The 16,021-nt window shown below is 37.9% G+C and overlaps 1 protein-coding gene across 2 annotated transcripts in view; it reads left to right on the top strand.

Annotated features, from left to right (window-relative positions):
- Window positions 1–16,021, top strand: part of gas2l1 (growth arrest-specific 2 like 1) — a 51,783-nt gene that overhangs the window by 21,822 nt on the left and 13,940 nt on the right. For both annotated transcript variants that reach the window (XM_066689062.1, XM_066689063.1), the window contains exons 3-5: window positions 9,965–10,072; window positions 11,487–11,583; window positions 13,865–14,138. In XM_066689062.1, the coding sequence (XP_066545159.1) occupies window positions 9,965–10,072; window positions 11,487–11,583; window positions 13,865–14,138 (479 nt within the window). The remainder of the gene's footprint in view (window positions 1–9,964; window positions 10,073–11,486; window positions 11,584–13,864; window positions 14,139–16,021) is intronic.

The following is a 16,021-nucleotide window of genomic DNA, read 5'->3' as shown; positions in this document are numbered from 1 at the left end:
CTAGCTCACAACTTTATATATATATATATAAAAAGTATAGGCAAAGTAATTAGTTATAATGTAAACAGTTCAGAGTACTCGGTCAATGAAAATAAAAGTATCTGTAGCTGGTAAACTTGCTATTGTTTTTTCTTCTAAGTATGATTGAAGTCTGAAATTTAAGTATGCAATTTTCAGGTGTAAAATGCATTGTGAAATTGTGAACGGGACCATGCAACTTTATTCACTTATCCGAATTTTGCATTAAAACAATATCAGTTTAACTGAAGCAGGTTTCCATTCAAATCAATGCATTTTAAAACGAGACCAGCTGTTTACTGTACAATCCGACATGCAATTATATTGAGCTGAGCAGTACAATTAGAAATGTGGGCGTTGGAGGTAACAACTGGGGCAATGCAGAAATTAAAGCACTGTTTACAATGTGGATGGAAGATAAAGTTAAAAAAGAAACCAAAGGAAGTGTACAAGCGCTGCTGTCTATGAGGATATAACTATAGAAGCGATAACAGAAGGCTTCTTTCGATGGCTATCAATCACTCGCCCAACCAAGTTAAAAGGAAAATAAAAATGCAAAGATCAGACTTTAAAAATGACAACAAACGCAGTGGAGTCCAGAGAAAAAGGTTGCACATTTTTCCGAGGAACTCAGAAAAAATACTGAGCAGCAGCTTGGATTGCATGGGACACATCGACCTGCAGCAAACAGCACCAAAGACACAGACACTTTTGAAGTACTACTACTGTAATATATTATATGTACTGTGTGTGTGTGTGTGTGTGTGTGTGTGTGTGTGTGTGTATGTAATAGACATTTTCAGATTACGCTATGTAACACCATTTTTTTTTTTCCTGGGTAGTAAGTGTTTTTTTCCAATGAGGAAACGGGCGACTTTGTGTCTTTTCGTTAACATAAAGTCAGAAAAAAACAACATATGAATCCAAATTAACATGTATTTATACTAAAGTAATACAAAAATGAAGAGAGTAGTTTTTCGAGATTTACGATTATACTGTATTTACATGTTGTTTGTTTCTGACTTTATGTGAACGAAAAGACACAAAGTCACCTGTTTCCTCATTGGAAATAGTTACATTTCAAAATATCACTGTCCTGGTCACAAAAGCACAGTTTGTGGGGAATAATAGACATTTTCTATACTTTTGAGGCATACGCAATTAGGAAATTACACTTACTACCAAGGAACAAAAAATAAATAAAAATCTGTTACACTGTGTTATAAATCTCAATAGGCTATTGATAACTAATGCATACGATTTCTTGTGATTTAATGTAGATATCCTACTAAATGTGCTTCGCTTTGGGGGAATTGTATAACAGCACTTTTAGACTTGCAGAACCGAAGATCATTAATTCCTCATTGAACCAGCACATTTTTAAATTATATTAGAAAGGGTTAAGATTACTTTCAAAGAAAAAATAGAACCGATCAATAGCCTATATATATATCATATCTCAATATTAATAAGTTGTGATTATAAATACATCGCATACACCTATAAGCAGACCTAATGTCATGCGTAACTGGTTTGTTTGAGCAGATTTGTTTAATTCCTGCCATGCATTTAGTTTAGGCCTCCTTTTCGTCCACATATGTGAATGCACTTAGGCCTCCTAAAACCGCAAATGTGAACAGGGTCTCTAAAAAATTTAGTCTAAATTTGAGGCGGCCCAGGGCCGGCCTAATAAGTGTGAATGGGGTCACATTCTGTGAAATGTCAACACCCTTTCTTTATTTTCTTGTCTGCTCATGTATATCGAGGGCCTGTGTGGTTTCACTTACCCAAATAAAAAGGAGAAAGAAAAACAAACAAATCGCTACTTAGTCTATAATTTTGGTGGTGGTGGAAGGGTTTAAGACTAATGCACATGTTTATGTTTTTGTTGGTTGGGAGTTGTCATTCATATTTATTTTTTCTTCATTTTTTCCTTGTATGACTTTGTTTACCTCTGCTGGCTGTCTCTGCCTAATTGAATCGGTGTTCATGTCACATTGTGCTGAAGAAGAGATATTTAAGTTGAAAGCAAAATTACCTTTGCCAGGAGTGACTGGTTCTGCAAGATAGTAGTTGCACTATATATAGAGCAGGGGTAAGATGCATTAGGGCAGCCCCTAGAGCAATCTCAGGGACAATTTCCCCCCAAGAACAAATATACATGTGAACATAATCTAAGATATTGTACACTGCACATTATGGCTATTCCTGGCAATTGCATTAAATACCTAGCATCTCTGGGACATAGGCTATGCAGTTATTATGATATCTTTAAACTGCTTGCAAGAATCACAATGGCCTCAGAAGAAAGTGAGAAAATTGTTCTTGAATGAGGATGATACATTAGGTAATGTAAAATGTAACAATGTAAACAAAAGAAAAGAAAAGAATAACATGAAAATGCCTTCAGAGGGCAGAAAAGGTCATTTTTGTTTATTTTGGGGTTGAGCATTTACTGAGAGGGACAGATAGATAATTTTTTGACAGTACTGTATTTGGGAAAAACTATGTTTTTGAAACATGCACAAAATTGATTTCTAACCTCTTTTGTAGTTTATTGACTGCATATAACTGTTAGACGTCAGCTGAAGAGAAAACTTATGTGTGGGATCTTGACTTTCTAATATTGCCTTAGACTCTCTGGAAGAGTAATGAATGTGGTTGAGCAAAGCTGTTAGGCAGCTCCTTAAAGTGTAGTGCCGCGTCTGCCTTCTGGTTTATTATTAGCTATAACTAGAATTTAAAAAACGGCCTGCAAAGGGAATGGCTGACGCTAGTCGGTTACCATGGCAACTGTTTACCACCAACTTTCCCCATACTTACTTGGTTTACTTTCCAAACAAGTCTTGCAAGTTGCCAATGTAGAGGAATATAATGTTTACTGAGGTATTTACACAAGACTGACATTGAGCTGGTAGATAGAGGCCCTCTATCTATTTTGACATATAGTAAATCCAAATATTTGCAGGCAGGGAAGTAAGAGGGCTTTTGTATAGCTTTGGTTTATAGAGGAACACCACCATAGAGAGAATGGTTACATGACTAAACTACCACATTAGTTGATGAATATTAAAATAGGCAGCAATGTGGAGTAGTGGTTGTAGGACTGGAGGGTTGTAAATTAAATCCCAGTTGGGGGACACTGCTGTTGTACCTTTGGATTATTCCAATAAAAACACAGCTGTATAAATGGGTAATTGTATGTAAAAATAATGTTATATATTCTAACAATTGTAAGTGGTTATAGATAAGGTGATCTGCTATGAAATTGCTGTGAAATATTATAATGATATTAGGGGCCTTATTTGTATTAAGCCACTTATCAAGACACTTCACTGAGGTGCCAGTGTGGGATCTGGGCTGGACTGCAACAGAGTGCTCTACATTTATGTCAGGGTTTAATTATTATTATTTTATTTATTTCGTGGCAGACGTCCTTATCCAGGGCGACTTACAACATAAGCGCAATAGAAAGTGCAAGAATACAGTTAAGTACAAGGTATCAAACATTACAAATTCAAATTTACATTATACAAAGCAATTCAAGATATAATACATTTTACAACTTCCAATTTATACAGTTAAGTACAGTAAGTGCGGACATACATCCTGGAAAGTAAAGCTAAGTGCCGTCAAGATGTAAGGTCACAGTCAAGGGTTATGGCAGGGGTAGGGAACGTCCGGCCTCCGGGCTGTAAACGGCCCCTGAGGCTGTTTGCTCCGGCCCGAGAGTCCATTTGAAAAAAATAATTTCTGTGACATACACTTAACACTAGAAGCACCAAGCTTATGTAATCAACATCTCTACTGCGTTTTAACTGCATAAACACAAAAATAAATAAGTTATAAACACATTTACCTAGAATAGCCAAAATTGGGTTATTTTCACCGGTCATTTAATATAACCCATAATCCTGCCTGCCCTTTCTAATAGAGTCAGTCTGGCACTCAAGTGGCGATCTCTACCTGTCTGCAGTTTTTCATGTGCTTGAAAAACACACAAATTGTACAGCATTACAGGTGTCTTCTTACAACAGTAGTCAGATTATTGGATACAGTAATTACCCGCAAATAAACATGGATTGGAAATGGAGAGTGAAGAGAGCACGTTTTGGACATGCTGTGTATATGAACATGACTGATTCAGGGGTTTGTGCCAGTGTTATGAAAACATTGCGAGTGAAATGCCAGGTCCAAATGGCACCAAGTGCTTTAACTCTACTGATCAATACAGAATTGCTAATGCAGATAGTACAGAGTGCAATAGCGCATGCACATCACACGCAAAATAATGATTCATGGACATTATCAGTGGAGGAGCATTTATTGCAATGCTATATATTCGTGGAGTAAAAGTGTTCACCTGAAGAGGGCTGTCAAAATGCAGTGTGAGGTACGAGCTCATGCAGGGAAAGTGGAGAAACGTGTCCTATGTGGAGTGTCCCGAGCTGTCAGGTATGCAGGCTAAATACATAGTAAATAGTTTATTGAAATACACTGATTTTATTCACTATAGCTTTGTATGTTGAAAACAAAGTTTACACAGTGTTGAAAATGTTTACTTTAGTGTACAATTATGTTTTGATAAATGCAGTATAAATGCAGTTATTTTTGAACTATACAATATTGCTTTTGAGAATTATTCCAATATTTACATTTACACTTGTTTCATTATCTTATTGTATGCCGTTTTTGAGCTTTTTGCTTATTGTAGGCTATATAGTTATTTATGTTTTGACTGCAGTGTGTGCGTTTAGAAAAAAGTCATTTATTCTTGCATTAGAATGTAAGTTTCATCTGTATTAATGTTTTGATGTAGCTGTATTAATTAAGATTGCGGCCTGTGAATACATTTGAACACTCGAATGACCCTTGATAGGAAAAAGGTTCCCCACCCCTGGGTTACGGGAAAGGGAGCAAGGAGGAAATCAGTCAATAACGCAAGAAGCATGATAAAATGCTATGAAGTGCTATCTAACGGGGATTAAAAGGACTAATATTACAAGTACTGTCTGAAAAGATGTGTCTTGAATAAGCACCGGAAGGAGGTCAAGGACTCTGTTTTGACTTCGGTGGGAAGGTCGTTCCACCATTTAGGGGCCAGGGATGAGAAGGAGCGGCTCTGGAGGAAGGAGAGTGGAGAGGAGGCAGAGTTAGTCTTCTGGCACTGGAAGAGTGCAGTGGTCTGGAGGGGATGTATGGAGAGACGAGGGACTGAAGGTAGCTTGGTGCAGTGTGGTAGAGACAGTCGTAGGTGAGGGTCAATGTCTTGAACTGAATGCGTGCCAGTATCGGGAGCCAGTGGGAATGGAGTAGTGGAGTAGCGTGTGCGAATCGGGGCAGAGAGAATACCAGACGAGCCGCAGAGTTCTGGATGAGCTGGAGCGGGCGGGTAGTAGTCGCAGGCAGGCTGGCCAGGAGGGAGTTGCAGTAGTCCAGGCGGGAGAGGACCAGTGACTGGACGAGCAGCTGAGTCGAGTAGTCGGTGAGGAAGGGACGGATTCGGCATATGTTGCTCAGGAAGAATGCATGTTAGCGTGGTGATTTGCTGGGTATAGGAGAGTGCAGGATCGAGGGTGACTCCTAGATTTTTAGCGGAAGAAGAAGGAGAGAGTGTGGTGGATTCCAAGGGGATTGAGATGGAGAGATCAGCAGAAGGTGAGGAAGAGTGCGAGAAAAACAGGAAATCTGATTTGGAGAGGTTGAACTTGAGGTGGTGCGAGTGCATCCAGCCGGAGATAGCAGACAAACAGGATGAAGAAAATGAAGCTTTATCGGTGGAAGGTTTGGGTGTGATGGGAGAGGAGGGTGGAGTATTGAAGAGCAATCTTGGAGGAGAAGAAGGAGGCAAAATCATCAGCAGTGAGAGATGACGGAGGAGGAGGGGAGGGGGGCAAGGAAGGAGGAGAAGGTGGAGTAGAGTTTGTGGGGGTTGTTGACAGTGCATTCAAAGAGTGATTGGAAGTAAGATTTCTTGGCTGAGGTGAGTGAGGAGGAGAATGTTGACAGTAGAGAGTGGTAGAGTTCGAGGGCAGCTGGGAGTTTGGTCCTTTTCCACTTCTGTTCGGCGGCACACAGTTTAGTTCGGGTTGAGCGGAGAACAGCAGAGAGCCAAGGCTGAGGAGGTGAGGGACGGGCAGGACGAGACGTGAGAGGACAGAGAGAGTCAAGGGAGGAGGTGAGGGAGGAGAACAAAGAGGATGTAGCACAGTTGACAGATAGATGGGAAAAACAGTCAATGGAAGGTAACAGAGTGAGGGCAGTGGAGACAAGGGTGGAGGGGGAAACAGTGGAGATTACATCGGAAGGTGACAGAGAGAGTAGGTGGAGTGGGGAGGGAGGGGAAGGAAAGGGAGAAGGAGATGAAGTGGTGGTCTGAGATGTCCATGGATGTCACGGAGAGTGTCGAAGGGGAGCAGCCTCTAGAGAAGATGAGGTCTAGCTGGCGGCCTGCCCTGTGAGTAGGGGGAGACGGGGAGAAAACATCTCAGAATTACTCCTAAGAATCACGCTAAAAGCTTGTTTAGGAGTAAGATTACTCCTCGCTCAGAGTAAGAGGTAGAAGTCAGTCATAAAGTCTCTTACACCTACTTTTAGCTGGGAGTAGGGTCGAATCCTAGGCATAACTGTTAGCAAATTTTCACGACAGTTTATGCTACAATATGGCTCACTGTGATGTATATGTTTATAATTTGGCACAAAATAATAAGAGTTTCCACCTCATTCCTTCATTACAAGGATGTTAAGATGCTACATGGAATTCAAATGCTAGATTAATTTCACATTCATAATCATAAAATATACATAAAACATCTGTAAATGGAACACTATTCTTCCGTTGTAAATAGGAAATTATCCACAGGTGAAAACACTGGGGTATATTCATGAAGTGTTTTACACCGATTCGCTATTTCAGACACTTTTTGTAAATTACAAATTAAAGTTAACGTATTTGTTAATGCGCATACAGTTTATTATGAATATGCTTTGTATGAGTGGATATTTTTTCATTCATTTTGCTGCTTATTTTGCTGCTGCTTTTATTCTTGTTAAAAATAGTCGGATATAGAATCTGTGTAAAACCCTTGATGAATCATTCATTATGAATTGATTAGGCTAGCATTGATTATATAGGCATAATCATTGATTATGAATGCAGTTTGTTTTGGGGATACTGTCAGACGATCTCGGGGTCTGTTAAAGCCATTATGGATTGATAGGAAATTGTGCTTATTGAAGGCTGTGATTATGGTCCCAAATCATCACAGCATTGTTGTATTTTCCCTGTTGCCAGACACTGCAACATTGTCACCACCTTTATCTCTGCTGACAGTGCCACATTTCTGACAGTGGCGAAAGAAAATGCATTTCTGACTCGTTCAGTAACAAACAGTATTCCATTTCTGTCCAATCTATATCATCACAATAACTCTTCAGCATCACACCGCTGTAACACCTTTCCTTTCACTGAAGCTGCGCTCAGTCGTCTTTTCTTTGCTGCCATCTCCCAACTCCTAAATAGTTAGGGGACCTCGTTAGGTCTCCTAAATATTGGTCGAGTTAGCAGTACTTTTAAGTCTAAAGAGTCTTTATGAATAGCTTTTACTCCTAAGAGTAAAAGTAGGAGTAAATTGATGTCTGGCAGTTGAAGAAGAAAGTATGTATAACTTATTAAATTTGAAGAGATTACACTAGATTACACTGAAACACTGTATAATATTCAAATATGTAGTAATATATAAGAATGGATATGTGGGAGAAATTCACATACACAGAGACATTTACATTTGAATTGCAAAAGCCGCTCAAAATGTGGCTATGGTGGTTCTAATGTTAAAGAATCTTTCATCTCTAAGAATTCTTTCTTATCAAAAAGATTGCTCCCAGTTGATCTGCTAGGAATGTGTTGTCATTGTTGGGGGTGTGTCAGGTGTCATTTCATTGGGGAGGATTACATTCAGTCAAATTCTTACCCAGCTAACTTCAAGTTAACCTGGGTCTTAGACCTCTGTCTTCGAAGGGCTCTGCTAAGACCCTTACACTATGACTGTTGCTCACCTACTGCATTTTGGATAAATAGCACTTTTTAATGCATCACAAGTAGAACGTGCATAGTGGCCACAGGATCTAATTGAGCATTCACTTGAGGACACACCAAGTGAATAACTATGTTCAACTGTAGGTTTGTGTGTCTGTATGAATCTACTTACCTCTCAGTTCAATTAAACATTTAGTAGTTTCTACATACAGTGTTGCGTGTCTGCTAGGGTTCTATAGGAATCATGGTTAGGACTGTGTAAGTTATACATTGTCGATATTGTTTTATATTAATAAAGATCATAGATATAGATATAGATAGATATAATCCCAGGTATTTTTAACAAGTAAGCGGAGTGGGGTGTCCCACTTTTCTGTATTCAGAAAAGCATTGATCATATTAAAAGCAATGGTATTAAAGAAAAGCATTGATTATTCATATTAACCCTTCAGCCTGTAAAGAATTGCCAATAATAACTTCAAAGCTCCCTCCCCTGAATAAACCATACAACAATAATCCTACAGTCAGTAGCTTGCTTTGTAGGGAACAGGGATGAATTTTATTTCCTTTAAGTATTATTTATTTTGTTTCTCTCAGGCTGGTTTTTAATTAATTGCTGTTCTAGGAAATAAACTCAGCCACACAGTGTCTGTATCATTGCAAAAATTAATTAGTTTATTAGTGAGAAGGTCTGGTAATGTTATATTTTGGCAAATCCCTGCAAGAAAAAGTAAAATGGAAAGCTATGCTCAATGCTCAAGGACTTCTGGCCTATGTCTATTAGTTGTCCAGTGTTTATGAGGAAGAACTAGTCGTGGCTGGAATTGTCACATGCACATGATCTAAACAGGACTTGTTTTCTTATAGCAGGGGCTCTGTATGTAATATTGTCTACAATATGTTTTGTAAAATAAACATATTAAAAAAACTAAAATTAAAATCAATCCACTCAGAAATACTTCCTAACTTTAAATGTTTTTTTTTTTTTAAAGGGTGTGTGTCTTCAGTTTGTTAATTCCCTCCACTAGAAAACCCATTTTAGCAGCAAGGTCCTGGCTGATGGTTTTGTGGGAGAGTGTCCAGGAAAAATGTTTAAATGGTCTGAAAATAACTAGACATCTGTGCAGAGTAGATTCATTTTTAAAGACAGTTGTGATGGCTTTCGTTCTCAGTCCAGTGTCTACTTCCTCGCATTGGTGGTGCTTTTACAAACTTTTACAAAATAGAGAAACTATACCAAGGCAACACTTTAGATTCTGTCAGAGCCCAAGATGTAATGACATCCAATTAGAAAGCTGATCCATGGAGATCAGAGGAGGTCTTTTAAATTTTCCCTTTAAATAAAAGAGCTGTTACATTATTGAGATGAGGCTCAATTCAAGTGCTGACTAACAGACAGAATGATGGCTCTGCCTCCATGGGTGCTTTCCAGGTGCTGTCATTACATCACTGCAAAAATGTGAAAATTATTGCTTGTTAGTACCTTCTCTTGGTGACAGACTAGTACAAAAAATACCATATTAAATTCCACATTCTGGGCTGCAGAAGTGCAATTTGTACAGGCTTACAAAATCAACTGTTAAACTCACTTACATTCTGTAAAAAGGAAAGCATTAGGTGATGCTTCAAGTTGGTAAATAAGGTTAAGAATGTCAAGTTGTGTTCTCCCTTTTGGTCACTTTCGAGGTTGTTATCATAATTCATGTCTGCTGTATTCTGATTTCCAATAAAGTAGGAGATTACAATTATACAGTTGGACACAAAAAAAATGTTACCCCAGTATCATTTTAAATTATTCAACTTAAGTGTTTCACTTAAATGTGTCTATGTTCTTAGGGAAATGTATTCATGAGTGCTGTAAAGAAGGAGGAAAAAGGGAAATATGTGTTTTTCTGATTGTTTCCCCAGGTGCGAGAAATTTTGGGACGCTGCTCCTGCCCTTCCCAGTTTCCAATGACTAAGGTTTCTGAAGGGAAGTATAAAGTGGGGGACTCCAGCGCTTTGATCTTCATCAGGGTAAGACGTTTAGCTATTCACTTACTTTGGAATAGAATGTGAGTAATCTGAAATCTGTAACTAAAGTAACTGAAAGTCATGAAAAAGGTCTAGGGGCCTAATTATAACTACTGCAAGGTTTAATTGAGTAGCTGAGCGCTCAAGCAGGTATGTTCCAACACAGCGGAACGTTTAACTATCTGTACTGTCAAATCAACTGGGATAGTTTATTACCTATATGTTTGCTAATCTCTTGCAGTGTATTATTAAGTAAGAAATTCCACTTTTCAGGAAATCAGTAGCATCAACTGTTTCATTGGTGTATCATTAAGATGTTGACTGAATGTTGAATATGCAGAATATTAAGTAGTCTCATAGCTGCTATTACATTTCAGACTGGTATATTACATTTTTGTAAATTAGTTAAGATACAGATGCTAACCTTCAGAACTTCAGAATTGCTCTCTTCTGTCATTGTTTATCCTTCCATCCCAAATATAAGCTTCTCAGCTGCTGAAATGTCCCTGTTTTGCCAGAGAGTCAGTCAGTTATCATCAAACTGCCATTTATGTAGCCAAGAAGGGAAAAAAAAGCCATTATGAATAGACATGTGGGACTGGTGCATGAATACAGGCAGTTAGGCATGTGAGAGGATGTGAGGATATCGGAGGCACCTCAGTAATGTCTGTGTGGCTGTGTTCACACAAAGTGAAAACTATAGTGTGATGATCTCTGGGACAACAGTACCACCTTTCCAACAGGGAACCTTGATGGCTCACTGTACACCAATACTGGGTGAACTGTGCAGTCTGATCATTGGTGTATGTGAACTGTAATGGAAGACTCCAGTAGCCAAATGTATCAAATGTCATAGACTAGAATATTGGGGAACTTATCCTTCAAATTTTACATTCATAGTTCATTAAATATTAAGTCCTAGTATCCTGATTGCAATGCCAGCTGCATCAGGAATAATACACTTCAGTGTGTAGTGCACACATCTGGGGAGGAGCACAGCACCAGTTCTGACATCACACACAGCTGCAAAGCTTGTGGCTCACCATGTGGTTATACAATCCAGAAAATGACTGCTAACATTATATTAAATATATATGTTTAATGTTTAATGTTTTATGCAACCTAAACTTAACCTTAAAGTTTGAAGATACAGATGATTACACATTTGAGTTTCAGTTGTTTATGTCCGATGCATTTTTATGTTTTCCTGTAGGTATGTACGAATGCATTTATTTATTTAAATTTCTCTCATACGTATTTGTGACTTGTTTTCTTCCCAAGCTTTAATTCACCACTGATGTCACACTCTGACCTGTGTGTGTGTGTGTAATAGATATTCCTATTCACATATTTGTATTGTACTGTGAACAGAGGTTATTGTTAGAGGCTGGGTCTTCACATCCTCACTGTATTCCAGGTGCTGAGAACTCATGTGATGGTGCGAGTTGGGGGGGGCTGGGACACCCTGGAACACTACTTGGACAAACATGACCCCTGCCGCTGTGCCACTTTTGGTGAGTGTGCCACCAAGTTGCCCAGCACAAAACTCTCAGAACTGAATTACTGCTTCATCTTATTTAAAAAGCCCCTGCTTAAAATTGTATTCAATTTATATCGCTATAATTCTTAAGGTTGGCGTTGAGAATTGAACTGAATTGAAGGCATTCTCAGAACAGCCAAAAGTCAGTTCACACAAGACTCATACAGTATCATTGTGCCTGGCAACTCCCTGATACAACATATTCAAGTATACATTAAGTGCTGATATAATAATGGGCCATATAATTAATCTCATTTAAACCTTCTTCAGTTAAAACTGCCCTTTTCTGTTTATTCATGTTATTTAAATTGTTCCCAAATTGCTTTTTTAATGTACTTTACATGGTGAATGCAGATGAAATGGTATTTCTATACCACTGACTATTCAGATCCCCTATTCTGTAAAGTTTACAGTAGATAGCGGTTTGATTTCAAGCCCTTTATATTTCCCTAGAGGTTCTATTTATTTGATAATCTGATCCTACACGGATGCATTTTTAGAGTCATGAAACTTTATGCTGAAAACTTGTCTATTGATATTTCATCAATTGGATGAAACAGAACATCATCCTTTTTCTGGAAAGTTCCTAGTGAAGTAATTTCAACAGCATTGGGGTTTTGTTCTGTTCACCCAAATATCTTCTGCTACTTCTGTGCCTTTCATGTGACTTTAAAATAAAAAATAAAATAAAAAATCAAAAGACAAAAAAACTTAACAGAAAAGTGCTGAAATAGAATATATTTTATATGAAGTAGAAGTGACAATCTGCAATCGACCAACCAGCTAGAAAAAAAAGCCAGCAGCATATAATGAACATGGTGAATGCTGTATTATCATTAGATTAAGTATACAATGATCTAGGCCTATATCATAACAATGTAGATTAAATTTATTAAAAATTAGGCAAAACTTTAATTCGATAAAAATCATTTTGAACTCCACAATTAATTAATGAAAGGCCAAAAATACTGAGCATGGTGGTCATAATCAGTATTGATTCAAATGATTCACATTATAATATTGGGTTAATTGTTATTAAAATAATATTTCAACTTTTAACATCATTGTTTTTCATTATGCAATGATTGTGTTTTTGTATGTAGAATAATAGGATGCAGATGTTCATTTTTCTAGAGATTCTATTATTGTTCACATTTTCAGTGTGTGCATGTCTATGGACATTTCCCCACAAAGCTGCATGTAGATAAACATGTTAGTGCTTTCTGTTAGAATATGTTTGCAAGGAGTTTAGAAGGAAATATGTGCCAAAATAGCCTCAGACAGATACTCAGGGTCAGAGTATTGTCAGTCTTAAGAATCCTCATAACACTACCAAAGAAATGTATTATTCTACTAGAAATAAAATAGGGTTAATAATTAGGTGATGGATATTTTTCTTAAAACCAAATATGAACATAACATGCATGTATAGTTTTCATCCAACATTAATTTATATCATTGTACTACTCAATAACAAACTGGAATATACTCTGTGAATTTAGGCTATACAGATGTATTTAATTGGTCAATCAGCTGCAGATCACTGAAATAATTAAGAATTGGTTGAAAAAAATACCTGGCAAATGATTGGAATGGAAGGTGAAGGTTACACATGCCTACATTCTAAGCCAGAGTTTAATTTATTTTGAGCAATATGTACATATAATTTAAAGATAAAAGAAAAGTCTGCACACTCAAATTACTACAGCACACCTTTACTTTTGGAGACTAAGTACAAGTTGAAGGCCAAAACAGATCAGTCAGATGTGCATGTTAGGAAATGCATAAAGCCGTAATTACTGTTTCTGTTTTAAGATTAAGTGGCATTCATGAGTTGCTAAAACAGTAGCCCAATGATTGCTGGTTGCAGTCAGACAGCTGTGATTACCATAACTCAAAGGTCAGCGCACAAGTGCATGAGCTCCATTGGAGTTTAGTGAGCTTAAAGTCAGCAAAGAATTCCTTGATTTGTCACACAAAAGTGAGAATGATAAAACACCTATGAGCCTGTGGTATTTTCAACGAGAGCTACATTACTGAATGATGGAGCTCAAAAAGCATCACATCTGCTGTTGGTACTAGCAGTGTGAATTGAACTAGTTCAGAATTATTAGTAATTCATAATTCCAAAATTGATTGCTTGTTACATGCCATGTTTATTACCCACCAAGTGCCTGGAATAAGGAGTGAGTTTTAAATTTACATATTATGTAAAATGTAAAATATTATTGACCTGTTTGTATTTTGCTCTTTAGCCCATCGTTATCAGCAGTCCAGATCTAGTGGACTGAACCCCTATAAGGCTGGAAGTACCCACCCCTTTCAAGCCCATATCACTGGACCTCAATGGAGGACAGATGTAACAACACAGTTCAAGACACCAGACAGACGGACTCTGGACTCCTCTTCTCTGGGCCGCCCCCATCGCCCCTCCCTCCCTGCAGAGCATGACAGCAACACAAGCCGGACACTCATGTTGCCCAGACCACCCAGAGACCGCTCCGAACCACGACACTTCACCCCACTCAGGTATGCACTGGCATCTGTAAAAAAAGACTTGTGCCAGTTTCACAAAGCTCTTCCAAGACCTGCTAAATCCAGATTAATAGTTTTAAAAAACAGAGAAAAGGTGACAAGCTCATTTCTGTAAAGATAAACACCCCTCTCTTGTGAAATATTGTTTTGTGAAACAACAAATAAATTGTCAACTTAGATTACCAGCCAACTTAGATCAATTTAGATCAATTTAGATTTAGATCAATTTTAATATGAGAAAGTACCATTCAGCCTATCCAAGCTGTCCATTTTCATTATTCTATCACAGCATCCATCTGAATTTTGAAACTATATAATATATATATATATATATATATATATATATATATAAGCTATATAATATATAAGACTAACCTTGAATCAAACAGCATGATTTATCTTTTTGACAAATATTAGAACCTGTGCGATGGGTAAGCCAAGCATGAGCCACTTAACATGTGATGCATTGTAAATCATGTGCACTTCTCTGGTCATGGGGAAATGCCCATGACAGACTGACCTAAGTTGCATCAAGATCTGTAATGTCTCAACTTGTCTGCAATGCAGTGGCTGCCAACAAATAGTGTGAAATAAACTTCAACAGGAATTAACATGTTTTGAAGCTCCATTGTGTTTTCTCACTCGGTGCTTAGGGTGAGTCAGTTTTCAGAAAATAAAACCTTTCAATTGCCTTCAAAAATACAATTTCAATAACACATAGTCTTTATTGATTTTTGTAGTAAGCACAATATGTGTTTTTTTTTGCAAACAATCAATCTACAAGAAACACTAGTAAAAAAAAAGAGTGCTAGATAAAAAAACTGCATTCTTATAATAATTTACACTGGGCTAGCAAACCATATTGTCACAGCTGCACCTCGGGGAGCACAGGAACAGGGGACCCAAGTGCAGTGCCTGGTCGGACAGGCGCGGGTCTGGAGCAGGCAGATCAGGGCAATGGAGGCTAGACAGAGACGTCGTCGAGGTCACAGGCGTGGGTCGTGGGATCGGGCAAACAAGGCAACAAGCCTTGACAAATATAGACAGAGAGACAGAGTCGTGGTCGGAAAGTCAGGCGAGGGATCAAGGAAACACAGATTCCAGGCACGGGGATACAGGACTCTAGGAGAGGACACAGGAAGAAGGCTCAGGATTGCAGTGACTACTTTTTTAATTTCAATAATTTACAGAAGGTTCATAATTTAACAGTAACAGTATAGCAAGGTTAAAATATATGTTAATTACATTTACAACAATTTTATATAACAATTGTCTTTAGTACATGTGTACAGTGTATTTTATATTGAAATTTGAACATATTCATACCCTCCACTGGAAGTTTATTGATAGTTATTAATTAATGTGTTTTGTTAAGTTTGTTGAACAGTTATTATCCAAGAGAAAACAAAAAATTACCACAGCTAAATAGTGGACAGTTGAGTATCTGTGGGATTTCTGTGAATGGTGTACTCTGGCACTCTCTGATCCTTTTCTGTACAGCCTGGTAATGCTATAGCAGTATGTGAGAAGTCCTCACTGGGTCAGTGTGATTAGACCAGCAGCTTTCTCTAAACTCATGTCAGGTGACATTGCTTGGACACTGCCTTGGCCTGTCTTCTGTTCATTCTGCCCCTTGGTGGTCAGCCTTGGATTTTTTTACTCTAAGTGCACTACAGCACTACAAATAGAGACAAAAGCTTTCTGTCACTCACTATATCTTTGTAGATAATCAAAATTATTTGCATCCCCAGATAAACAACCTAGAGTAAATATCTATATTCAAAGGACTTGGCCTATCAAAACAGTTTTAATTTACCTAAATACTTGTATTTTATTACAGCTGTACTGTACTATTAGTTTGCTACATTGTAATTGGA

Source organism: Amia ocellicauda, chromosome 17 (genome assembly GCF_036373705.1).
Source record: "Amia ocellicauda isolate fAmiCal2 chromosome 17, fAmiCal2.hap1, whole genome shotgun sequence".
NCBI lineage: Eukaryota > Metazoa > Chordata > Actinopteri > Amiiformes > Amiidae > Amia > Amia ocellicauda.
The sequence above is the reverse complement of the archived record's forward strand: the minus strand, read 5'-3'. Positions and strand labels throughout refer to the sequence as shown.